The sequence below is a fragment of the Dioscorea cayenensis genome, chromosome 3 (genome assembly GCF_009730915.1).
Source record: "Dioscorea cayenensis subsp. rotundata cultivar TDr96_F1 chromosome 3, TDr96_F1_v2_PseudoChromosome.rev07_lg8_w22 25.fasta, whole genome shotgun sequence".
Classification (NCBI taxonomy): Eukaryota; Viridiplantae; Streptophyta; class Magnoliopsida; order Dioscoreales; family Dioscoreaceae; genus Dioscorea; species Dioscorea cayenensis.
In genome coordinates this window covers 17075689-17099912 of record NC_052473.1, presented here as the reverse complement: position 1 = coordinate 17099912, position 24224 = coordinate 17075689, and the positions used below count along the sequence as shown (strand labels likewise).

At 35.3% G+C, this 24224-nt stretch overlaps 4 protein-coding genes across 5 annotated transcripts; 2 read left to right on the top strand and 2 right to left on the bottom strand.

Annotated features, from left to right (window-relative positions):
- Positions 1-928: 928 nt before the first annotated feature.
- Positions 929-7000, top strand: LOC120283734 (AUGMIN subunit 8-like). 2 transcript variants are annotated; one of them, XM_039290462.1, is made up of 7 exons: positions 929-1083; positions 2342-3711; positions 4822-4941; positions 5531-5647; positions 5784-5873; positions 6222-6329; positions 6775-7000. In XM_039290462.1, the coding sequence occupies exons 2-7, from the start codon at positions 2407-2409 to the stop codon at positions 6841-6843; spliced, it is 1809 nt and encodes a 602-aa protein (XP_039146396.1). In that variant the 5' UTR covers positions 929-1083; positions 2342-2406; the 3' UTR covers positions 6844-7000. The 2 variants fall into 2 exon arrangements, with proteins under 2 accessions (XP_039146396.1, XP_039146404.1); XM_039290470.1 differs by lacking the exon at positions 929-1083 and adding an exon at positions 1881-2220.
- Positions 7001-7953: 953 nt separating this feature from the next.
- On the top strand, positions 7954-10524 carry LOC120283866 (pentatricopeptide repeat-containing protein At4g30700-like). The gene is given in 2 exon segments (XM_039290637.1): positions 7954-8517; positions 8519-10524. Coding segments are annotated over 2 exon segments (2337 nt in total). The 5' UTR covers positions 7954-8058; the 3' UTR covers positions 10397-10524.
- Positions 10525-10656: 132 nt separating this feature from the next.
- Positions 10657-16057, bottom strand: LOC120253706 (translation initiation factor IF3-2, chloroplastic-like). The gene is made up of 10 exons (XM_039261976.1): positions 15663-16057; positions 14598-14637; positions 14450-14509; positions 13262-13323; positions 12578-12633; positions 12420-12453; positions 11841-11913; positions 11636-11728; positions 11170-11343; positions 10657-10945 (listed from the first exon to the last, which is right to left on the bottom strand). The coding sequence occupies exons 1-9, from the start codon at positions 15911-15913 to the stop codon at positions 11209-11211; spliced, it is 804 nt and encodes a 267-aa protein (XP_039117910.1). The 5' UTR covers positions 15914-16057; the 3' UTR covers positions 10657-10945; positions 11170-11208.
- Positions 16058-17819: 1762 nt separating this feature from the next.
- Positions 17820-20919, bottom strand: LOC120251073 (protein MULTIPOLAR SPINDLE 1). Its single transcript, XM_039259619.1, has 10 exons — positions 20775-20919; positions 20645-20702; positions 20411-20560; positions 20254-20313; positions 20085-20161; positions 19952-20009; positions 19516-19626; positions 18661-18853; positions 18503-18573; positions 17820-18004 (listed from the first exon to the last, which is right to left on the bottom strand). The coding sequence occupies exons 1-10, from the start codon at positions 20907-20909 to the stop codon at positions 17820-17822; spliced, it is 1098 nt and encodes a 365-aa protein (XP_039115553.1). The 5' UTR covers positions 20910-20919.
- Between the last annotated feature and the right edge of the window lie 3305 nt (positions 20920-24224).

Here is a 24224-nt window from a genome sequence, read left to right as displayed (position 1 = left end):
CGAACTTTCTATCTAAGGGTATATACAGTTGTGTGAGAGTGAGAAATAGGGGTGTAAATGAAATGAAAATTTCTTTCAGTGAAATTTACTCGAAATCAACGTGCATCGATCTCGATTCGATTCAATTTTTTTCAGTGAGTCGGTAGAGCTCGAACATGCTCGTTTATGTTAACAGTCGAGCTCAAACCTAAAAATACTCAATTTCAGTGAGGGCTCATGAGCTTAAACGAGACTTTTTATATATAAAATATTAAATTATTTATATATAAATTACAAAAGTACATAATTATATAAACTATATAAAATTACAAAATTACTTATGTATACAAGCTAATCGAGCTTAAACGAGCCGAGCTCGAGCCTGGTGATACTTGGCTCGACTCAGCTCGTTTACAACTCTAGTGAGAAAGTGATGAAAAGTGATATCACTTATAGCAATTTTGATGTTCATTTGTCAAGAAATAATAGTGGAACTAGAGAATTTAGGTGTTAAGTGAAGTTCTATAAATTTAAAAAGATTGTAAAAGTGTGAAGAGGTGAGTTTTTATAGATTATCTCATTTCCCCGTTTCAATTGAAAAAAGTATTGAAATGAATTTAGTTGAAATTTCACTTAAAAAACCAAAGTGAGAAAAAGATCACTTTCAACCTTTTAAAACAAATGAACATTAGTTGTGAGTAAATCATATACTTTCCCTCACTTTTCCTTTCTTCAATTAAAATGAACAGGCCATCCGTCCATTTTGCCTCGAGATGGCCAATATGAATTTTTTGAATTATAGTAATACATACTTCGTTTCCATATTGTGAAACGGATTCACATGTTCGGTTTGCCGTTTCCCATGGGAAACGAGCCCGTGGGAAACGAAAGAAACGCGGGGAAAAACCGCGGGACAGAAGCGGAGGAGCACAAGCGCTGCAAAGCTTTGAATGAATTTCTAGGGTTTTTTTTTTCTCTCTCTTGTTTTTGGTTCAAGATCCGAGCATTTGTTAGGGTTTCGTGTAGATGCTTGTACGGTTGATCTTATTGCTGTTTTGAGATTTGCGTGCGTCGCTTGTTTGCAGGGACGAGGCGATCCCCGAGGTGAGATTCGTTTCCGAATCTTTGTATATTTTAGTATTTTTGTGGATTTTTTTAGTTCCATTCAGTGTTTTTTTGGTGTTTAATTTGTGATTATTGGATCGAATTTGTGATGAGTTTGAGGTTTTGTTGTTTTTATAATCAGCATTTCTCTTTTTTATGTTGTTTAATTGCTCTATGGTTTCCATATCTAGGAAATTTGAGAATTATGGTTGTTTTTTTCAATGAATGTTTGTTTGTAGTTGTAATGAATGAAATTAAAGATACCTAGTAATGAACTCATCTAGTACCATTTGAGATCAATGTCTGCATGAGATTTACTTGGTGATTTTCTGCAATTGTACGACTTTAGTTGGATTTTCATGTCCTATTGTTTGGATTTAGTACCTTTGACAGTCCTTTTGCCAAAATCCAAAACCCTAGACTCAAAATCCATGCCCTAAATCAATAGAAAAATCCCTCATTTTTATCATTTGCTGTAATGATTTCATTAAACAAAAGAACTCTCCTGTCTCAGTGACGTGGATCTCCATGCCACTTCCCAAACCCTAGAAATCCCAATTAATGTCCTTGAATCAGAGGCCAATTAATGGATCCCCATGTAAAAGTAGCTCCTTTCTTGGTTTTTCACCTTTCCCTCATCTTTTACCAATTTACCATGATTTTTTAATAGCGGAAGAGAAAATCAGGTATGCATCCTATTTGACTCCCAACCTCCTCCATTAAATCGCTTGCCTTTTTGCCTTTTTACCTTTTTATAGTAAAGATGCTTCCAGGTGACCCCTCCAACCATGGCTCTCCTCGTGAGGAGGACAGCAAACAATCCAAAAACAAAATTCAGATATTTAGAACAAACCGCTGTGAATTCATTAAACAAAAGGACTAGAGTTCAGAGAGTCATCCTTTGTTTGACGTGCCCACTTTGTTAATTCCTTCATTTTCTTTTCCTCCTGAAAGCCTTCGCAGAGTCTCCCTGCTCCTCTTTGTCCTCATGCAAAACCGCCTACCTGAGATTCTTGGCCTGATGTTCTCATGTTTATTTTATTTTTTGGTTTTTTGAAGCAAACTTTTTGTGTTTGATTCTTGCATCAGCTGAATGTCCCATTTGTGGATCTCCTTGCTCCTTCACATTCATCATGGGTCTGTTGGAATGGTTTTCTTCATGTTCTTTTACATTTTTTTTCTTTTGGTCATTTTGTTCTTGTTAAGCATTGCAGAAATATGCTCAGTTTATAGACTGTTTAGTATCTAATTTTGGCAGGTCCAAAGTGTTGGTATGTCTATGAATAACATGTTTAATGTGGTTTGATTTGGAGGGAGTTGTGGATGGATATGAGTAGCTTAGAACCCTTAGGGATGGTGGCACAGCAGAAGGCCCTGCTGAAAGACAATATTCCCTGGCATCCGCTGGTCTCTTCAGAAAAGAACAATGCCGTCCTGCATTCTCGCAAGTCCCAGGTGCAGGAGATTGGACCAAGATACAAGTCTACTATTTCATCAACTGTTGTATCCACTCTGCCTGCACGCAAGCGATGCCCATCTCCCAATGCTGAAAAGTTGTCTCCTGCTTCTGGGGTGTTGCTTACTAGACGATCCCAATCTGCAGAGAGGAGGTGTCCGTCCACTTTTACTTCGAAGAATTCTGCAGCATCATCACTGTCTTCCAGGCCCTCCATAACATACAGCCCGTCTTCCATGTCAACAACTCCCATCCGTGATTCAATGCCGGAGGTGCATAATACTTCACGTAGGTTATTGTCTAACAGAACACATGATGGACTGTGGCCTTCAATGCGGAGCTTGACAACTTCTTTCCAATCTGAGTCAGTATCAAGTCCTGCTGGTAGGAAGGTAAAGCCAGTCAGAGATTCATCTCCAGATCATTCATTAAAGTCCTTAGTCAATGTGGATTCTGAAAGGAAAAGGACTCCCCTGAGAAGGCTGAATGCCACAGACCAATCAGAAAATTTTCAGCCTGCCGAGAACCCTCATTTGAGGGTGGTGGAACAACATCGGTGGCCTCGAATCAGTGGCAGTAAGTTGCCTGCTAATACCCCATCAAGAATCATGGATCTGAATGAGAAGGTTAACAGATCCAACTCTTTGCCAGATGTAGCACGAGTAGTTTCACCAAGGAGACTTTTAGCATCTAATTGTTCTGGAAACAGACTCCGACAATCAGGAAGTGAGGTGTTAAGATCAGTGCATTCTTGTAGAAGTGTGGATATTAAACATGAAATAAGTGCTGCTGTAAATATTTCTCCTGATTGGTCAGGCATGGTTACATCTGTGACACGATCGAATAGGACTCAGTCTTTCTCATCCAGTAGTCTGCATCGGCCTTTATCACCAAAAAAAACATTGGCATCATCCACCACCTCTAGGGGCATGCAAAGTCCCTCAAAAACACGGTCATCATCCCCTTTTTCTTCCTCCAGCACTGCAACTGGTCAAGCTGCTGCTATGTCTTCATTTCTTGACTATATTGTGGATGCAAGGAAAGGAAAGAAGAATGCAAATCAGATAGAAGATACTTATCATCTGCGACTGCTTTACAACAGGAACTTACAATGGCGCTTCCTTAATGCTATATCAGTTGCAGCATCAGTTATTCAGAAAGTAGCTACTGAGGTAACGATCTTGTATGTTTATGTTAAGAAATTGATATTACCTTGACATTAAGTTCTCATATCTTAGATTTAATTCTAAAACCATTTTTCTTGCGTTTTCTTTTAATTACGTGTTATGTATGATCCTGCTTACTATCTGGAACAATACAAACCATACTGACAAGTTGTATGCACTATTTTTTTTGTTAATTTATTACCAGAAAGTGCAGAACATATATCTAGATTCAATCATGGTGATGGAGAGTGCATGTCCTACCTAAGCAGTATTTAGCTGCTGGAAGTTAAGTGTATTAAAAATATGAATCATGGCAAGTGATTTTCTCATCAGGACTGAGATCTTCATAAATATTTGATGCAAGGAGCTCATGCCTAGTTTTGATGTTGCAGAGCAAACCTCATTTTGTTAATGAATCCACAGACTAAATTTTCTGTGAGGAATTTTTCTTGCATGCTCCTCTTTTACTCCACCACGTCTTTGGGCATTGCGAAGATGTCATAATCTAGGTATTGACAGGCACTAGTGTGATAAGGGTCATCTGTGCTTGCCCTTTTGGTAATTGGAATAACAAAGTAATGTGTTGTGGGACTAGAATCACAAAGAGCAGAGGAATATTGCTTATGTAGTTGTGTGCTGGGAAGAATTCATAGCTGTTAAACAACTGTGCGCTTAGGTAAAATATCTTAGTGCTTGACAGTAGAGTCCAGTTTATTGGCCACATCTACCATTTCTATCTTTACCCTTTGCTAATTCTTTGGCAGGCATTGCTTGATAGTTGATGTGCTTTTGTTTTATTAATTTGGCCTATGCTCATGATTAAATTTTTTTTAGTTTAGATAAGATAATTTATCTACATGCTATTGTTTTACTTTCTGGTATTCAAACGTTAATTCTTATGACTTTGATGAATGTTTTGAACAAATGATATATCAGATATTAATGAATGCCTGAAAACTTATGGAACGGAAACCTATTCTTGTTTGACTTCCAGGATTTTATCTATGCTTTCAGTGTATTGTGCGGTTCCGGCTTTGTTTCTTAATGAGTCTTGACGTTTGTTACAATAAAAATTTTCTATTAGCATGATGATATAGTACGTGAACTCATGAACAGGATGCCCTTTGTGGTGTGTGGAATACAACATCAGAATTGCGTGACTCTGTCAACTTGAAAAGGGTTAATTTGCTATGCCTGAAAGAAGAGACGAAATTGGATGTAATTTTGAGAGAACAGGTGAGTTGCATTTAAGAAATTTCCTTTCATAATTGATTAATTATGGTGAATATGAAAGTTACCTGTGTCCACATTTGATAACTGTGTACTTTTTGTTTAGCATATTCTATGATATCAATCTCCAGTGTAGCACATTTCTGAAAGAATGGTCTGCCACCATGTTTCCATGCCACATTGATTTTATGGTGTCACAATCTGAAGAATATGAAATTAGCTCAACATACAGTGATGATTTATTTTTCTATGCAATATGCATACAAAGGCTTGGCATGATCAGGCCATCAAGAGGCAGAAATATCGCCATATATATATGCTAGATGAGATGCAGCATTTCGTAACCTTCTGTGTTTACATTATAACTCCTCCCATCCTGATGGATTTTCACATGTCCTACTTTTTCCTGTTTAAAAAATCTTTAGTTCATTTATGTAGAGTTTATTGGACAAGTTGCCTTCTTTTATTTAGGTTGAAGTATTCTTTCCTCTCATTTCACACATTTCTTTACCCATATATATATAATTAGCTAATCGCACATATTTCCTGGTGTCATGTAACATGAATAAATGCATGAAACCTTATCTCAATGCAGCTGGCATACCTTGAAGACTGGGCTGCATTGGAAAAAGAACATTCTGGTTCGTTGTCAGCAGCAACTGAAGCTCTGAAAGCCAGCACACTGTGTCTTCCAGTTTCAGGTGGATCCAAGGTACGTGAATGAGCGGAATGATAATTTTGTGCATGATTAGGTTTGTTAAACATAATGATCTGGATGCATGCTTGAGATGATCTGAAAATGGATTTGAGATTTTTGTAATGTTTTGTTTGCCTTTTTTCTATGATAGGTGGACATTCGTGCTATCAAGAATGCGATTAGTTCTGCAGTTGATACTATGCAAAAAATCGGTTCCTCTGTTTGTTATTCACTATCCAAGGTAAATAGTGTCTAAATTTCAATGTGCAGTACTAACCCTCTTACTGTTTTGATCCTTCAAAATGCTCTTTTTCTGCGAAAGCAAACATGCTGATAATTTTCATCATTATCTGTACACTCGAGGCTCTTGTCAATGTTACAGATGTCTTCATTGGAGGATCTTGGGAGAGACATTGTTGTGCATTTTCTCACTTATTAAGTTAAAATTTTTGTCAACTTAGAAATGATTAGCCTTGTCTAATCCAAGCCTGATTTTTCCTTCTGACTGTTAAATTGCTTTTCATATGAAGTAAATTAAGATTATATTGTTTGAACCCATTTTACGACAAAGGATATATATGGTGTGCAGGTGGTGAATATGAATCATCTGGCTACTGAACTTTCTGATGCTGCAATGATAGAGATGGCCATGATTGATGAATGTGGAGATTTACTAGCCTCAGCAGCAGCTATGCAGGTAAAGTTTTGGCTATTCTCTTTATCTGCATGCATAATTTTGCAGATGCCAAGAACAACTTAACTAATTGCATGCCTGCAATGATATTTGAAGAATAAACTCAATTGAAAACAACACTTAACACTTTAAAAAAAAAATAATTATATCATGAAGTCATGAAGACAGCAGCATGAGTTAAGGACAAATCTTTGTAAACCAATAAAGCACAAACCTATCTACTCTTCCAATTGGAGCTATGCATTTGAGTGAAAACCAATCCGATTTTTCTTTCTCGTTTATCGTTTTCAAGCATGTTTAAATTTCTCTCTTCTACTCAGATGTGCTTCCATTGTGAATCTGTGCATCAACTAATTAACTTCCTGCGTGCTCTAATCATTGCTGCTTGCTCACATGCATTCAGACATAACTTTCACCGAAAAAATTTAGCTGATATTTTGGTGAACAGATGCAGGAGTTCAGCCTCAAAACACAGCTCATGCAGCTGAGGCTGGAGAATGTTCATAAGATGCAGTAGCCATTCAAAGCAGCTCATACTCACCTTGCTAACTGACACAATAGCTAGAGATAATGAAAGCCTACATTTACGGCACTTGTGGTACACCATTAACCCTTCCTATTTTCTACTATTTTTCTGCTTTTCACCTTCCAAGCTGCAGAGGCTGTAACTTTTTTTATTTTTACCTTCATGGGAGGTAAGAGAAATGTGGAAGTTTTAATGGAAAGTGCAGCACATTGAATGGAGCATGACTTTTGTTGTGTTGGCTAACTACTGAAGGCATGAAATTAGAGAGCAAGATTAATGGTATTAGCAAATTTTTGCCACACTAATATATAAGTCCCTTGCTCCTATTGCAATGCTCTTTTCACCCACGTATATCTATTATATGATTAAATTATTCACTGTATCTTTTAGTTAATATACACCTATGTCACGGTTAAAATCAAAATAGCCCACTAAATAGAACCAGCGAGTTTGTGGTTTGACTAAAAAAACGGTTATTTTAGTTATTATACAATAACAATAACCTTATGGTAAAGTACTTAACTTCCATGTGGTAGGTTGACTCTCTCCCAGTCATGAGACTTAATAATAATAAAAATAGTGTATGTGTGGAGATGGTTAGTTCGCATTGTAAAAAAATAATAATAATAATTTCAAATCAACCAAATTAATCAAAACAAACTGAAAACAAGGTACACTCAATTTATCCTAGCAAACTTAAGATTTCAATTGTGTATATATAAAATCACCTATAGTCACCAATAAAGATTAATTAAGTAATAGAGATTCAAGTTATTTACCAGGAAATATCTATTTATTATAAGACTTTTAGTAAATTTTTTTATAAAGTTGACCCAAAAAAAATATATATATAAAATTGCACCAATTATTGTAATTTGACTGAACTCTTAAGAATAAACCTTCAGCATGCAATCTTGAAAAGAAAAACAAGAGAATCATACAACCCATAAAAAAATGAATTATAATATAAAATAACTTGAAACCTCTCAATTACAACCACAGTCATATACCAGTGGACTAGCCCACAATTCTTTACTTTCTGGACACCACTGACTCAACACACAAAAATAAGCTAAACTAAACTAAAATAAAATAAAATAAAATAATCAAAAACAACAACAGAACAAACAACCCAAATCACATCTTCCCGCCACACCACAAACAACCACCACCATAATAAACCCAACCCAGAAAGTGTTCGACGAAATGCCCAACCGATCCCACTCCTTCTACTCCTACCTCTCCCTCATCTCCCGCTCCACCACCCCACTCCATCTCCTCCAAATCCTCTCCCACTCCATCATCTCCGGCCACCACCCCAATCTCCTCCTCTCCACCCACCTCATCTCCCACCTCTCCTCCTCCCACCACCACTCTCTCTCCCTCCTCCTCTTCTCCTCCATTCCCAACCCTGACCTTTTCCTCTTCAACACTCTCCTCCGTTCCACTCCTTCCCCTTCTCTCTCCCTCTCCCTTTTCTCCTCTCTCCCCCACCTCCATCTCCATCCCAACCCCTTCACCTTCTCCTTTGCCATCTCCTCCTCCTCCTCCTTCCCCTCCCCTTTCCCCGGCCGCTCTCTCCACGCTCGCTCCATCCTTTCCGGCTTCTCCTCTGACCCTTTCATTGGCTCCGCCCTCACCAATTTCTACCTCAACTTCGCTGATCTCACTTTCTGCACACAAAGTGTTTGATAGAATTCCCCAACCAGACACTGTCTCTTGGAATTCTCTCTTGTCTGGTCTTATTAAGAACAATGCTTTCTCTCAGTCTTTGATTGTTTTTAACCGAATGTTTAGCTCCGGCACGTCTTTTGATCCGACAACCTTTGCGGTTATCCTCCCGGCTATTGCCGAGTCTCAGGACTTGAACTTGGGTTTGGAAGTGCATTGTTTGGCGGTGAAGTCGGGGATGGCGTCGCGTTCTCATGTTGTTACCGGCTTGATTTCGATGTATTCAAAATGTGGTGAGGTTTCCATGGCGAGGTTTTTGTTTAATGACATTGAGAGACCGGATTTGGTTGCTCGCAATGCTATGATTTCCGGGTATTCGGTGAATCAAGACGTTGGTCTTTCGGTGAGTTTGTTCAGGGATTTGATGGCTATTGGCGGAAAGCCGAGCTCGAGCACTTTGGTTGGGATGATCCCTGTGTTTAGTCCTTTCGGCCATGGATTTCTCAGTCGGTGTATTCATGGGTTTGTGATCAAGTGTGGATTTGATTCGAATTCACCAGTTTTGACTGCGATCATGACGGTTTATTCAAGGCTGAATGACTTAGATTCAGCTCAGAAAGTTTTTTATGAAATGCCGGAGAAGAGCCTTGCGTCATGGAATGCCATGATATCGGCATATGCTCAGAATGGCCTGACTGAAATGGCTATCAGTTTGTTTCAAGACATGCAAGCTCTTAATGTCCGTCCGAATCCAGTAACTGTAACGAGCACCCTTTCAGCCTGTGCACAACTCGGAGCTCTCAGTATTGGAAAATGGGTTCATCGGATAATCACAGAAGAGGATCTCGAGCTCAATGTCTTTGTTTCAACAGCTTTAATCGACATGTATGCAAAATGTGGCAACATAAAAGAAGCTCGAAAGGTCTTTGATTCGACGAAAGACAAGAATGTTGTATCATGGAATGCAATGATTTCAGGCTACGGACTTCACGGTGATGGTCACCAAGCTCTGAAACTATACTCAGAAATGTTGACTGCTCGTATAGCTCCGACCAGCGTCACATTATTATCAGTCTTGTATGCTTGTAGCCATGGAGGATTGGTTGAAGAAGGCGAAGCAGTGTTTGAATCAATGGCTAGTGAACATGAAGTGAATCCAGGACCTGAACACTATGCTTGCATGGTAGACCTTCTTGGCAGGGCTGGGAAACTCAAACAAGCATTGGAATTCATCGAAACAGTTGCAGTTGATGCCGGTGCTGGTGTGTGGGCTGCATTGCTTGGTGCCTGCATGAAACACAAGGAAACAAGTGTTGCTCAAATAGCATCAAATAAGTTGTTTGAATTGGAGCCGGAGAACTCCGGTTACTATGTTCTCATGTCGAATATATACTCAGCCAACAGGGAATTTCCACAGGCAGCAATGGTGAGAGAGACGGCGAAGAGTCGGAATTTGGCAAAAACGCCCGGATGTACTCTGATCGAGATCGGGGAGAAGCAGCATGTGTTTACATCTGGTGATCGGTGTCATCCACAAACGGAAGCAATATGCGCAAAGCTTGAAGAGTTGACGGCGAAGATGATTGAGGCTGGTTATCGGGTAGAGACCGATGCAGCATTGTATGATGTTGAGGAGGAGGAGAAGGAGCATATGGTTAAGGTTCATAGTGAGAAGCTTGCTATTGCTTTTGGTCTCATAAACACTGAACCAGGGACTGAGATAAGGATCATTAAGAACCTCAGGGTGTGTTTGGACTGTCATAATGCAACCAAGTTCATCTCCAAAGTCACTGAAAGATTAATTGTGGTGAGAGATGCTACCAGGTTTCATCACTTCAGGGATGGGCTGTGTTCATGTGGGGATTATTGGTGATAGATAACTAGAGAATAATTTTGGTCAACACCAAAATGGTTAAATAGAAAAAGAAAATATTAAAATCATTGGCAATCCTTGTATTTAAATCATTGTCAATAGGTTTATTTTATACATGAATTATAAGAATTGACGTAGAGTAATTAGAATGAATAAATTCGTGTAATTTATGAGTCAATATATATATATTTTATTTAAAGATTATACAAAAAATGACCTCAAACTTTCACTGCCCAAGTGACTATTCCAAGAGGAAAAAATACAAGAAACTCGGAGAATTATTATGATAAAAAAGATAACTCTAGTAAAGGTGATAAACATGGCACAATGTACAGCACTGGGAATTGAAATAGTTCTACATTCTAAAACCAAGAAATACAACATTTTGCACTACTATTTAATTCAAAGAAAGAGTATAAATTGAGCACCATAATTCTTTTCACTACTTCTTGAAGCATAGAAACAGAGTTACAGTTTCATATCTGTAATTGTTCTGGAGCATTGGTGAAAAGAAGAGCATCCAGCATCTCGATCCCTAGCTCATCAAGCCTGTCAAATATTTCATCAGCAAAACAAGGAACAAGGAATATAATCTGGTCAGAATGTCATCGTATATCGCTAGAACAACCATACTTGCAAGAACGGGATGAGTTCAAATGATAAGATTCAATGGTTTAAAACTAGGGGAAATCTTGAGCTATGGAAATAATATGACTTCCAGCAAGAGTTTGAAAACACAAGTCAAATAAAAACTAAATTCATAAATCACTCACCTTGCTGTAATGAGATCCAACAATCACTCCATCAAAACATCAGACATTGGCCGAAACTTCTGAGACTGGTGTTTCCTTTTTCTTCGCCTCCTCCTTCTGAATAACTGCTTTGTTAGGCACCAAAACGATGAAGATGTTCCTGTCACGTAAATTCTGGCTCTCCTCGGTGGCCAGCTGGACAAGGAGTGTAAACAGGAGAAAATTAAATTTTTAATCCAAGCAAAACAGGATCATTCTATTTTCAAGGATGCACACACTAACTTTGCGTATTTTAAATGGGCTTAAATTCCTTGTATTTGTCATGAAAGGGTCGATCAAATGGAAAATTTAAGCTCATCAGAGAATAAGTAATATAACATGCACTTGTAGGGAGTGAGTGACAAAATGCTGCTCAGACTGAAGCAATGTTCTTGTCATGCTGTTGCATTTTACTTATGAAACACCTGTAAGTTGCTAGCACCATTACCTCGCCAATATCATTTTGGAAACGCTTTATAAGTTCAATAGCAATGTTCCTAAATTCATTTTCCCTGCCTTTCAAGTTCACAATGACCTTAACCTGCAGATGACATCAAAAAAATAAATTTCTCAGTATTCTGAAAAAAAGATGAAGTTCATTCAGTTAATAAATCTTCCATCCTGCTTCTGATACAAAATGATGTTGCAATTACCTTATCACCATCTTTTAGAATCCTTTGGGCAGCCCTCAGCCTTACAGAATAATCATGGGAATCAATGTTATACCTGTCATTAGGCAGAGAACTGTTAGCCAATTCAGTAAAAGGGTGAGCTAGAAAAATTGTTGCTAAAATATCTGACACAAATGCATGCACATTTACACATTGGAATCAACAGACAATAAGAAACCAAGCCACTAGATTTTACTGTTCTTTTAAGATATATACAGTTCATATTGAAGAAACCAATCTGGGAGTCTCCGCCTATCTATCAACGTAATCTAAAATGAAGGTATCTAACACTTTCAATTAGCCATTATTAATAAACCCAGACAAATTATTTGCATGCTGAAGCATAAAATTATAAAGATATACAAAGATATATAACGTAGACCTAACAGACTAGCCCTCATGATATGTTATTAAGCAAGAATAAGAAGCTATATCTAAAAACATCAAGACACATAAGTAGATCATATGTAATCAAAATCGGTAGACCAAAGTACCGAATACAATCCTACAAGATTTTTAAATGGCTTAAAGTGCATAGCACTCAGAAACAAAGTGCATCACCCCATTTTGAGCTCCTTGAGATCCATACGATTAGCTGCAACAAAAAAGTGTACAGGTTGAATTGTTGACATCGGAAGCCAATATTAATAGTGAAAGATAAAAAACATCTGAAAACAGTGAGACAGTGCAATGAAAACCTCAAGGGAGGAGGCAATCACCAGCAGATCTTTTTTGTTGCACTCTTTTCTTTTTTTGTTGTCCATACTTGTATTTTCTGTGAAAATTCAACTTATTCATCAAAAATAGGCAATGATTTGAACTAAGAGCTTATTGTACATAAAAATGACTAAAGGAAGACATAAATATTATTGATATTAGCTCTCACAGAAAGTACTGCTACAACATGATAAACAAATTAGTTTCAGGATGCATGGGAAAACTTAAAACCACTTTTTCTAGCTAAATTTCTCTGCATGACAACAATTCAATAGTTGTACTGAAGACAATATAATAAAAAGGACTTGTCTGAATGGTTAAGAGGTAAAAGTTTCTAAAACTTGTTCCTTAAGGCAGTATGTGACTTATTTATTTCATTCATACAAGAAGCCACATCAAATAGGGAAAAAATTATATATTAATCAAAATAAAGCATGCAAAAAAAGGAACTAAACATTGCATGGAGATGACTACTGACTATGTGAGTGCAATATAGAACAGCACAAAGAAATCAAGACCAGCTTCTTTAAAGATTAGAATGTATAAAAATACAATTAATCTTACATCTGAAGAAGAAAAGATTTGAAACAATACCTGTCACCCACTCATGAGAAAGAAAACAAATTTCCATTGGATATGACATGGTTTAAAGTACAAACTGTTATACAAAAAGATGCGGTTCATACTTGTAATCCAAGACATCAAAAAGTCTGAGGACAGGAGGATCTGCATCAGCAGACAATATGGCCTGAATTGAGAATTAATGAGTAAACATTAGATTTAAATTTCTCATTTCTGTAGTCATTGCATTATTTTGAATCGCATCTAGGAATGAATAGTGGCAAAACAATAAGCACTAATTAATGCAAAATAATACAACCCTAATCTAGAAAGTAGATTAGATAGAACAATATTGTAGAAAAGTTGCTTGTCAAAATCTTCCATCAAGAAACACATCTCAAAAAACTTCTACTAGACAACACAAACGAAGGTCAACATTTCCTTCAACATAGAAACCTTAGTATCGCCTACTAAACTCGTCCCTATATCCTAAAACTTCTAACATACTTGTGTCAAACTAGATAGTCACAGCTGAGGCAAAGCATTCAGCCTAAGTTATGCTTTTGGTTTCAAATAAATCATTGATCTACATTATCTCTATCTTAAAACAGAAGGTTAAGCTTTTCTAATCTAAATATATACTATCAAAAATCAGAAGTGGCTCTTTCAGGATATAATTCCCAAGTGACAACAACAAGAATTTCTTTGACAAATGATGATGAAGGGTATCCCTTTCATGTCATACATTTAAGAATTGAGAGAGTTTGATGTTCATGGGCCACATGAGCTGGATCCACAGGCCAGTCTTAGCTGTCTGAGCCACAAACCGTTCCTAGGCCTCTAGCAATGCATGGTCAAGATGTCAATTGCAAGAGTTTGGCTTATATAATCGTCTTCTATTAATTCTCTTCTTTTAAATATTACAATGACAGCACACTATAAGTCCAAAACAAGTGCTGGTCAAGAGGCTCAACCAAAAGGACAACTATTTGGCAACAGGACAGCAGGTTTTAGTATTCATGGCAGCTCAAATCAACAATCATACTGATAACTACAGACAATTTGTATCTGATTATCTCATGACTACATATAGATATAAAATAAATGGATGAAATTATATATAAAATAAAACATGACCTCTCAAGCATTAGACAAATAAATGAATGAAATTACATATAAAATATGTTCGCTCAGGCATTAAAAGCATTTATTAACCTCGATTACCTTTATTTTGATTTTCATAGTGGTTTATATTTACGCAAATATCCATTACAAATCAACCAAAAATCCTATTAAAAAGCAAAAAAATGTACCAGGACAAGCTCAGAATTGTTTGCCATCCGAATGGCTTCACTTTTAGACACCACCCCTACCTGTAGTAAAGCAAAAAAACACAGGACTTCAAATTAAAGTTTGAGACGTAGAGCAGAAAAAAGTATAAAGCCATGGCATCTCACTTACCATGTTTTGTTCTTCATCTAGTAACCTCACAGAAGTTGATCTGGGAAAAAAGGCATTAAAAGTTGGTGCACTAGTTAACTTCATCTAGCAAGACCCACACATTCAAAGTCAAAAGCAGGCAGACAAATGTCTCATGCAGTGGTCTAACATGTAAAGGAAACAAACACAAACAATGTCATTGGACTTTAACAACTAACCATGTTGTCCACATGAAAAAAGATGACTGACAACAATCAACCTCCAATAGTTTGAGAATGAAGACTAACTCAGCTTAGTTTGTTCCTATATTGTGCATGGAATTTTTTGTTCCAATCAATTAGGTTTGCAACAAAAGAACTCCCATATTGATAGCATATGGTTATGCATTAACCAAAGTAAACACCATCAAGAAGAATGATTAGCAGGCTAATAGGGCCAGCTACCTCGCCAAATTTCATATTTAAAAACATCACCATATAGGTAGCTATTAATGCAAAAAGTCATACTCATCAAAAGTGCAAAAGGACTTACGAGTTATGACAGAAGCAAGAAAGTTTGCAAATTTTCATATCAACAGAAATTCAAGTTTTCATTTAAAATAGCATTTACCTCAATTTATATTTGCTCATATTCATTTAGCAAAAAAGATTATCATTGTTCCTCACTCAACATCACCTTAAAAATTATGATTTGCAAAAAAAATTGTTAAAAGAAATAAAAGCAGGAAGCCTCCCACAAGATACGTGCATATGAACATTATCAGAAACAACTCCATTTGTTATCACAAATTGAAGCAGGAACCTCAGTTGCAATTTCCTTATAATCATTTACCACAAAAGCTATTCATCATTCAACACTAAACATCACCCTAAAAAAATTATTTTTGGAAAAAAAAAAAAACACTAGAGGTGATATACAAATATGAAAATCATCACAAAGCAACTCCATTTCTTATCACGAAGATGTTGCCCTAAAATTCCACATCAAATTACTAACAACAAAAAACCAGAGAAAACGAAAGAAACCCACAAAAACAACGATCAATAACAAGAGAATATGCAAAGAAAACAAAAAGAGAAGCCTTACTGGATCCGGTCGAGATCGAGGGCGGGGTCGTAGTCAACATCAGGGGAGCGGACGTCGGGGAAAGATCTCCGGGAACCACCACCGTACCTGGCGACCGCTATCAAGCTAGTAGAACGAAAGCGAACCCTAGAACTCGATTTCCTAGGAAAATAGATAGTGAATGGAAGCTTGGAGATAGAAATCCTCGCTGGTTTTCCAGGGAACGAAGTAGGGCAGGAGGGATTGAGCGAGACGCACGCCATTGTCGCCATGGCGAACACGACGACTCTCGATCTCAATCTCTGGTGAATGGTCTGAAGGTGTTCGATGAAAGGTCAAAGAGAAGGAGGGAAGGAGAAGAAAGCCATCGAAAGAGAGCTTAGCTCGCTGATGATAGTGTGAAGATCTTTTTTTCGATTTTTCTGGAGGCTTCTCATGCCTTATCCACAACCCACCATAGATTTAAATCGCTTTTTTTCTTTTTAAAAAAATATATAACCATGAAAATAGATTTATTAATAACTGTGATAGGAAAATAATAATAATATTATTAATGGAAGTCCATAACTTAGTTGCACCAAAGTAAAATATTCAGTACAGTAATTTGTCAAATTATATGATTTATCTACTTAATAAATTGTTTTTTATTCAATAAAAATGTTTAAAAAATTGAAGCTAAAATATTTATGTAACAACAATTATATTTATATTTTTAGTTTTAGTATTTTAGTTCACAGTTTTTAAGAGAGAGATACTAGGTCTTAAAAGAGATGGGACCCTCATAGCATATGTGTTTTACATATATAAAAATTTAAATTCAAAACTGCTTTTTTAAGTGACTTGAATATAAATGTTTAAACCTTAAATCTTGTATAAATCAAGGTCTTAAAAAGTGATAGAACCCTCCCAGAAGATAATTTTAACTTAATATTGTATGAATTTTAAAATCAAACTAGAAACTTAAAGCTTAAATAAATCAAGGTCTTAACTTAACATGCTAGACACCGACCTGGACCTAAAAGCCTTGAACATCAAGATAAATTTTGGATAAAAGGGGAAAACCATATGTTAGGGACGGACACATGGAAAAAATTGAGTTTTACAACACCAGTACCTTCTGCTTGTTTGAGCTAAAGTTTGAATCAACCTTAGCAAGACGAAGACCTTATGCAAGGACTTGATGCCAATAGACTAAACAGCCGTTGGCAAATATCAAGTACATTGCCTAAAAATCACATTATATATATTTTAACCTAGTTGCTAGAGTAAAAACCGGAATACATGAACTTTAAATCTTACCAAATGAATACCTCTAATACGGAGGCAAAGTATAAATAACTGCTGAACAGTCAAAAATTGGAAGAACCGAAGATCATTATATTATTCTTCATATTGAAAATTGAACTCACAGAATAATAAAAATAAAAGGAGAAAAAGAGAAGAACTACATACAAGATTTCTGCGATTCAGAACAACAGTGTCTCATCGGTACATCCACAAATAAAAGAGGCTTATGGTGTTTTTCTACTGAGCAATCTATGGTGCAGAACAAAGAAACAACCCTAAAAAAATCACACATAAACCCTAACCCACCTGAGGAAAAGAGTAAACCCAAAATAACTCAAAACAGGTCAAATTTACAATTAGGTTCAAATCATACAATCGGGTCAGCCAGAAATTTAAACACACTCAACACTTGCATGATGGGATTATCACAATTAGAAGAACAGCAAGTAATCCTAGATGGTGATGTTGATTTTCCACAGAAACAAGGCATGTGAATATAGAGAGATTCTTTAGTACTTATCAAACACAAATTGGCATCTAACAATCAGATTGATCATCTTCCAGGAATCTTAACAACTTCTAATAAAATGAATCATCTTCCAAGGAAAACTAATCAGAAAAAAACAGAGGAGGAGCAGTCTGGGTTTAATCTGAGAGACTAGTTGATTAGTTGTTGCAGATGTTCGAGGGAAAGATGATACCTGAAAGTACATGAAGGACTTGATTGAAATTTTATTCATATCAAGCATAATGTCCTAGTAATGGTTGTCTTCAGAAGAATAATGCAGCAATCTTATCAGTTCGGTTGTTTTTGTGTTAGCAAGTGCTTGAAGATTTTGAATTTTCAGAGTGAAATTGGGAAATAGAAAGAGGTAGAGAAAAACCAGTGTGTTAGAAATGTAGGTTGGACAGGATGTCCAGGTTGAGCTTCCCTTGTTGTTGAAGTGGACCCAATTGTTTTCCAATTTCTCTAATAACTCGTTCAATGAAGAGAACATATAGACCGTTCCTGCTCTCCAGAAGTACCAGGGCATTGCGGGCCTGTAGGACTGATCTCGTCCACTCCTCAAGCAACCCTGCGTTTAAGGGTGAGGAAAAACCAGCAACCATACTATCTCAGTATGAAAGCCAACATAACTATTTTATCTACAAAAATCAAATGGAAATGATGAAAAAAATTTCATTCTTAACAGAATTGATTTCTTATATCTGAGTTTGAGGAGTGAATGCTTCATAGGAAAAAAGAATCATATTAGGAATTTTCTACAGAGAAATGAAAATAATGCTAATACTTTAAATTTTGACTTCACATGTAGAACTGATCTAAAATCTTATGAGAAACATAAAGCTCTTATTGGTGGATGAACAAAAGGATGCCTAAGGTATCCTAAACAAGAACATGATCAAAGCATGGTTATTTAGCTACACAGTTTTGAAAAGGAATGAGTCCATATTTATGTTCCATCAGTAATTATCTAGTTGTTAAGCCATTCATTCTGACATCGAAGGATAGTTCAAAATTTCAAATCCTGACATTAAACAGAAATTAATGTTATTATTAGAGAGATACTCACTCCAATCAAAATCTTCATTGGCTGTCCATATGGACAAATAATCTGATATCAAGAACTCAATAAGTTGAATCCTGTTTTGCAACAAGAACACATGCAATGGTTTTATAAGTGAAATCACTCAACAAAGCATAATTATAAGATCCATTTTAAAAACTCACATCAAAAACATGCTGTCATTTGCACCAAGGTAAGCATCATCAAATGGATCTGTTAAGAGCAGGCTATCTACTTGAATACAAATTTTTTGAGAGACTGCAAGGACTACACGTTGACCAATAAAAGGCTCATCTCCAAGCTTTCGTATCAGGTGTTGTACACAGAAGTCAGCATCAGTAGCAGAAGCAAGTGATTCTGAACAAGAAAACAACAAAAGGAAAGAAGCAAACGCAAAAGCATGGAGATCTAGCTACTTACCCATAGTAGTATAAGATAGCAGTGAGACTAATTATTTGGCAAGAAACCTACATATTTCTGAATAAATAACAATATAAATTTACAAGATTATGGACATTAAACAGGTTACCACACAAATTTACACAAACTGAAATTCAGGTAATTGCAGTAAAGAAGAAGGATAAACAGTAATAACTCATCCAAATTGATTGTATGTAGAGCGTGCCTTTTTTTCCATATCATAATGCAATTCATAAGTTAAACCCCAATAACATTAGAACTTTTATGCTTATAAACCCGCTTTTTGTGTAATAGAACTCTTGCCCTTCTGAAGATTGCAATAATTTATATGAAAGTATAACACCAAGAGTAATATTCAAATTTAACCAACAATAAGATAGCCTCAAGGGGAAGATTCAATATTTCAAGGGCATTATTCTAAGGTTATTTTTGGTTATTTTTACACAACACTCAACCACATGGAAGGTGAATAACAGAAAAGGAAGAAAAATAAATCAGTTACTTGTTCAGGCTTGAAAGGACTAACAGTTAAAATATTTGGACGTGAGCACAAATAATTGGGGATATTCTCCCATATCATGTGCAAATCAAAATACTACCTTCATTTGTGGCGGTGCACATTCTTTGAGTCATATTCAAAATCAACCCAGTTATCATTTCTTCAATGACCTCACTCTCCTTCTCCAAGGACAACAAATTCCTCAACGAGGCTTCAAAGAACGAAGTTAGAAATAACGAATTTGGCCCAAAAAACAGTGTGAGCAAGAAAGGTTAAATCAAGAAAGTTTATATTTTGGCATCACAAAGGCACAATGTTCAAAAATGACTTCCCGCAATACAACAATGGCAACGTAAACCCTGTACATAAGAGAAATTTAAAACTTCTACTTTCCTTTTATTTTCCAACTAAAAAATAAGATAGCCTTCCCTTAGAAGTATTCACAAAATGTAAATGTTACATCCAAATAGCATGTATTCATGGTTCAGCATAACCAGACATGCATCATATTTGCATAAACAGAATGTGTAAGTTACCTAAAATGAAGTCCACAGCTTGATGAGAGAGTGCTCTGAATGAAAAATCATTTTCGACCTACAATAAGGAAAATGGAATATAACACAATCCTTTTTGGAAACAAATCATATTGTAAATGCAGTTGGCTTTTACAAATTTGCCATTGCTGAGTTCCACTAAGAAATCAATTGATGTGTTGAGTTTTCCAATCTCATCTTCGCTATTTAACTCTGCAGCAAAAAGCAAAGAATATCAATAACTTAAACAAAGGGCTGTGATAACAAACCATTTACAAACAACAATTGACCATTATCCTATTTACCAATAAAATGCCTTTTCCGAACGGAGTCATCCAACTTTCTCCTCCTCTCCTTCCATCGCACTGGCAACCACACACACCATTCCAACTCACTTCAACAACCCTAATTAAAATTTTTTTTAAAAAGTATATTAAAAAATATAAAATAAGAACATTATACTGAGTCTCAAGAATCTCCTCCTCAGGACCTCATCGATCCAGAGACCCTCACGCCCAATCTGCCCCGATCTAGGGCTCAGCTTTCCACAATCATCAAAGAAATGGCATCTACAAGCAGCGATCTGAGGCACAACCTCCGCTCTAATACCATCTAAAAAAACCAGATTAAAATCAAAAATCAAAACCACAATGTCCTCCTCCAAGAAAACAGAGCAAATCAGCGAGAAATCAAAACCTTCAAGCTGCTTGAACTCCTCTCGCAATCGCTGGATCTCCCGTTTCCGTTCTTTCGCCTGGATAAGACAACGAGATCAGAATTTCGGACAAGTGTTTGCGATGAAGAGAAATGGAGATTGGGGAAATACCTTTTGCCTCCAGCGCTGGGCGTCGGAATGGGATGAAGAGAAGTTGAGGTTCTTGGAGCGGAGCAAGGCGATGGCAATGGCGAGCTTCAGGGAGGAAGGATCGGAGGTGGAGCTCGAGCTAGGGTTGAAATCCATGGCGCAAAGAGACAGGGATTGTGAGCGAGTGGAGAGGGCGCGGGAACGAGAGCATTTGGATTTTGGACTAGAGATATTTATAGTGGTGTGAGAAAACGAAGAAAGATGTCACGGATCAGCTGTGCATTTCCGAACAGCATTCAGCAATTTAGCACTATTAGCTGACATGGATGTATCTATATTTTTTATTTTAAAAATTAATTATTTTAAAAAGTTTTTTTTTTCATATTCATAGAAAAATCATGTTAATAAAAACAATGTGATATTGTTTTTTAAAAATTAAATAAGATCTATAATCTAATGAAAATAATAAAAATTAAAATTAAATCAGCTGTGTTTTGGTTGGATAGATAGGTTGAGGGCAACGTGCCCAAAGATATCTGACTTGACCTCTTTTTCATCTGTGACTACACCCTGAGATCACTGTTCATGAGTTTTTTTACTACCGCTATGCCATTCAATTATGTTGATCTCACGGTTTTTTGCATAGTCTTCTTCCCAATTTATTGACCGATTGTTCAAATACTAGGGTCTAGCAGTAGGATAAGAATGAGTTGTTTACAATTAAATCCTTTTATAATTTTTTGAATGATGGGGGTACGCATTGTTGGTTAAGCAGAACTATGGGAGGGTGTCTGCTTAATCTAGCGAGTCTTAACGGTCTTCTCATCAGAGCAATTTGCTGAAATTTATGGATCAAAAGAAATAATCACAATTTTCTCATGCATATCTTCTTCTTATCTTTCGTTAATTTGCAAAATTAGTGATATACTAATTGCATGGATTAATGCAATCTCGGTGGACAAAAAAAAAAGATAAATTGTAAGAAACCATCCCGTTATTTGACATAGCCTCAGTTTTGCTAGGCCTGAGCTTCCACTGTACAATAGATATCCTTAGTCTAGTTTTTGTGTCTTCTTCTTTAGTGATGTATTTTGCTGTACTCTTGCAATTTTAGTGGATCTTTGTTTGTTTTGTTTAGGTTATTTTTGTCTATATCCATTTTATTGTGTTTTTTTATCATATTTTTATTTTAATAAATTATGATTTATCTATATATATATATATATATAAATACAAGTCTTTCACATGATAATTGAAACATATGCCATTCAAAACTTACCCTATAAACACTGCATAGCAATCATATAATCTTACAAAATTAAATTATGTAGAGCCATTTTTAAAAAGTAATATTGTTAAAAATAAATCAATAATGATTAAAATAGCACTCGGTATGAAATTTTTATGAGAATAATGTTATAGCTCTGGCATGAACCTATATAACCTTTCCTGTTATTCTTTATCTACCTTTGTCTGATGATGTCCATTAGCTTATGTGACCCATTCATCTTATTTATATTTGTTTTTAAAAAAAATTAATAATTGTCATTTGTATATATATTATTCTTCCATTTCTTGTTACCATTGCGCCTCCCTCTCACTCTTACATCAAGTTAAACTGTGACTAAAACAATGTTGGAGTGGCTACTCATCTCCAAGGACACTCGTTCTTGTCTTTTGATGCTAACAAAAGTTAAAGCTTAAAATTAATGAGGTGATCATTGTAATTTACTAGAAACACTTGATACTTATAATAATTGAAGGGGCTTAAATCATGGGTAGATGAAAGAAAATTAAAAAAAAAAAATAGTATCTTGGTCTTAGTAATTCTAGTAGGAGAAATGCTAATCATTACAAATAGCTTTCAAAAAAATCTAACATGAATACTAACCCCAAAACTGGAGTTAACATTCCCAGCTCTGGGATTAGTAACCCTAGTTCTGAAGTTAGTATTCGTGTGATTTTTTGTGCAAACTATTCGTGATGAATAACATTACTTTTCTAGTAAAGATTTAGTAAAATTCATGTATTTGTTGTTTTATAAAATTAATAAAACTTTTTTTTAATTTTATCTCTCCTTTGTATTTATTCTTAATCATAAGTTCCCCTAGTAAAATCTGAAATAATTAACGAGATACTTACCCTAATGAAATTCATAAACCTGCGAGCACTTAAAAACATGAGTAATTAAAAATTAATTTATGGTTCATTTTTATATATGTAAAAAAATCTTGGTGAGAAAACCTTATCCTCTAGCACAAGTTACTAATACACATAAACATAAAATACCTTCGAATTTAGTCAATCCACAAAATCATGTACTTTATTGTCTATTAAAAAGGACCTAATCCTTAAACGTTTCTTCATTTGCCAAATATTTGATAGTTAACATTATATGAGTTGAATAATGGCAGTGAATGAATTAAAGAGGTATAGAGTTAGTTTTATGAATATATTTTAGGCAAAGAGTTTTTTTTAATAATTATTTATTTTAATAATACTATTTTCAAAATTACTTTAAATATATATAATATATATCATATTATTATAATCAGTTCAGTTCATTTTTGAGCCAACTTTATGTAATAACCATAAAATCCGAATTTTTGAATATTTGACTTAAATTAGACCATATCGTTCAGACGTTCGGTTAACCAAATTTTTTAGTTCGGTATTTTGATTTTCAGTTTTTAATGCCCACTTCTATTTAAAAATTTTTATTTTTCAAAAATTTGGTTTTTCAAAATTGGGTATGAACTAGAAAGACACATTGATAACATTTCAGTAAAAATATATATTATATATTACTGTCGTAAAAATCATATTTATTTATATATTTTTTAAAAATAAATAATAGCTAATATATTCTTATAAAAATTATATTTATTTATACAGTTTACAAGTCATTTGCTTTCATCCATCAATCTACTAAATTTTTTCTCCATTTATAAATAAAAAATCAAGATATTTTTAAATAAAGTCAATATATCACGTCACTTAGTTATTTCTAGGATTAAATTAATTTAATATTTATCAATCATAAAGTAATTGTGTAGGATGCGATAGTAAACCCTTTTTTTTATTTATTTTAATAAATATAAATAAGTTATGTGTCAAAAATGAATACACAAAAGAAACTAAGTTTTACAACACTTGCGTACTCTACCTATGTCAGATAAGTTTTGAACCAACCTTCATGTGTCAATAAACCAAACGGCTATAATTTTTTTAAAATTTTTTGTAGATTTTCATATAAAATTTTTAAAAATAGTGATGTATGCACAAATAATTTTTTTTAGATTAAATTAATTTATTGTTCACCCATTACAAAATAATCATCTACCATGCAATAGTGAGCCCTCCTTTATTTTATTTTTTTTATAAAGAAGTTTATTCTAGAATTTCACATAAAATTTTTAAAAATAATAGTACATAAGCAAATAAAAAAATTTAATAGTTATGCTTAATTTT

What these genes read in the sequence shown, in the direction of transcription:
- LOC120283734 (XM_039290462.1), top strand. Translation starts at nt 2,407, where the DNA reads ATGGATATGAGTAGCTTAGAACCCTTAGGGATGGTGGCACAGCAGAAG. An exon ending in CAGTTTCAGGTGGATCCAAG is followed by an intron (nt 5,648 to 5,783) that starts GTACGTGAATGA and finishes TTTCTATGATAG; the next exon opens with GTGGACATTCGTGCTATCAA. An exon ending in TTTGTTATTCACTATCCAAG is followed by an intron (nt 5,874 to 6,221) that starts GTAAATAGTGTC and finishes TATGGTGTGCAG; the next exon opens with GTGGTGAATATGAATCATCT.
- LOC120253706 (XM_039261976.1), bottom strand. Translation starts at nt 15,913, where the DNA reads ATGGCGACAATGGCGTGCGTCTCGCTCAATCCCTCCTGCCCTACTTCG. An exon ending in ACAATTCTGAGCTTGTCCTG is followed by an intron (nt 13,324 to 14,449) that starts GTACATTTTTTT and finishes TTCTCAATTCAG; the next exon opens with GCCATATTGTCTGCTGATGC. An exon ending in CTCAAGGAGCTCAAAATGGG is followed by an intron (nt 11,914 to 12,419) that starts GTGATGCACTTT and finishes GCCTAATGACAG; the next exon opens with GTATAACATTGATTCCCATG.
- LOC120251073 (XM_039259619.1), bottom strand. Translation starts at nt 20,909, where the DNA reads ATGGATTTCAACCCTAGCTCGAGCTCCACCTCCGATCCTTCCTCCCTG. An exon ending in GGAGTTCAAGCAGCTTGAAG is followed by an intron (nt 20,561 to 20,644) that starts GTTTTGATTTCT and finishes TGGTTTTTTTAG; the next exon opens with ATGGTATTAGAGCGGAGGTT. An exon ending in AGCTGTGGACTTCATTTTAG is followed by an intron (nt 19,627 to 19,951) that starts GTAACTTACACA and finishes CGTTCTTTGAAG; the next exon opens with CCTCGTTGAGGAATTTGTTG.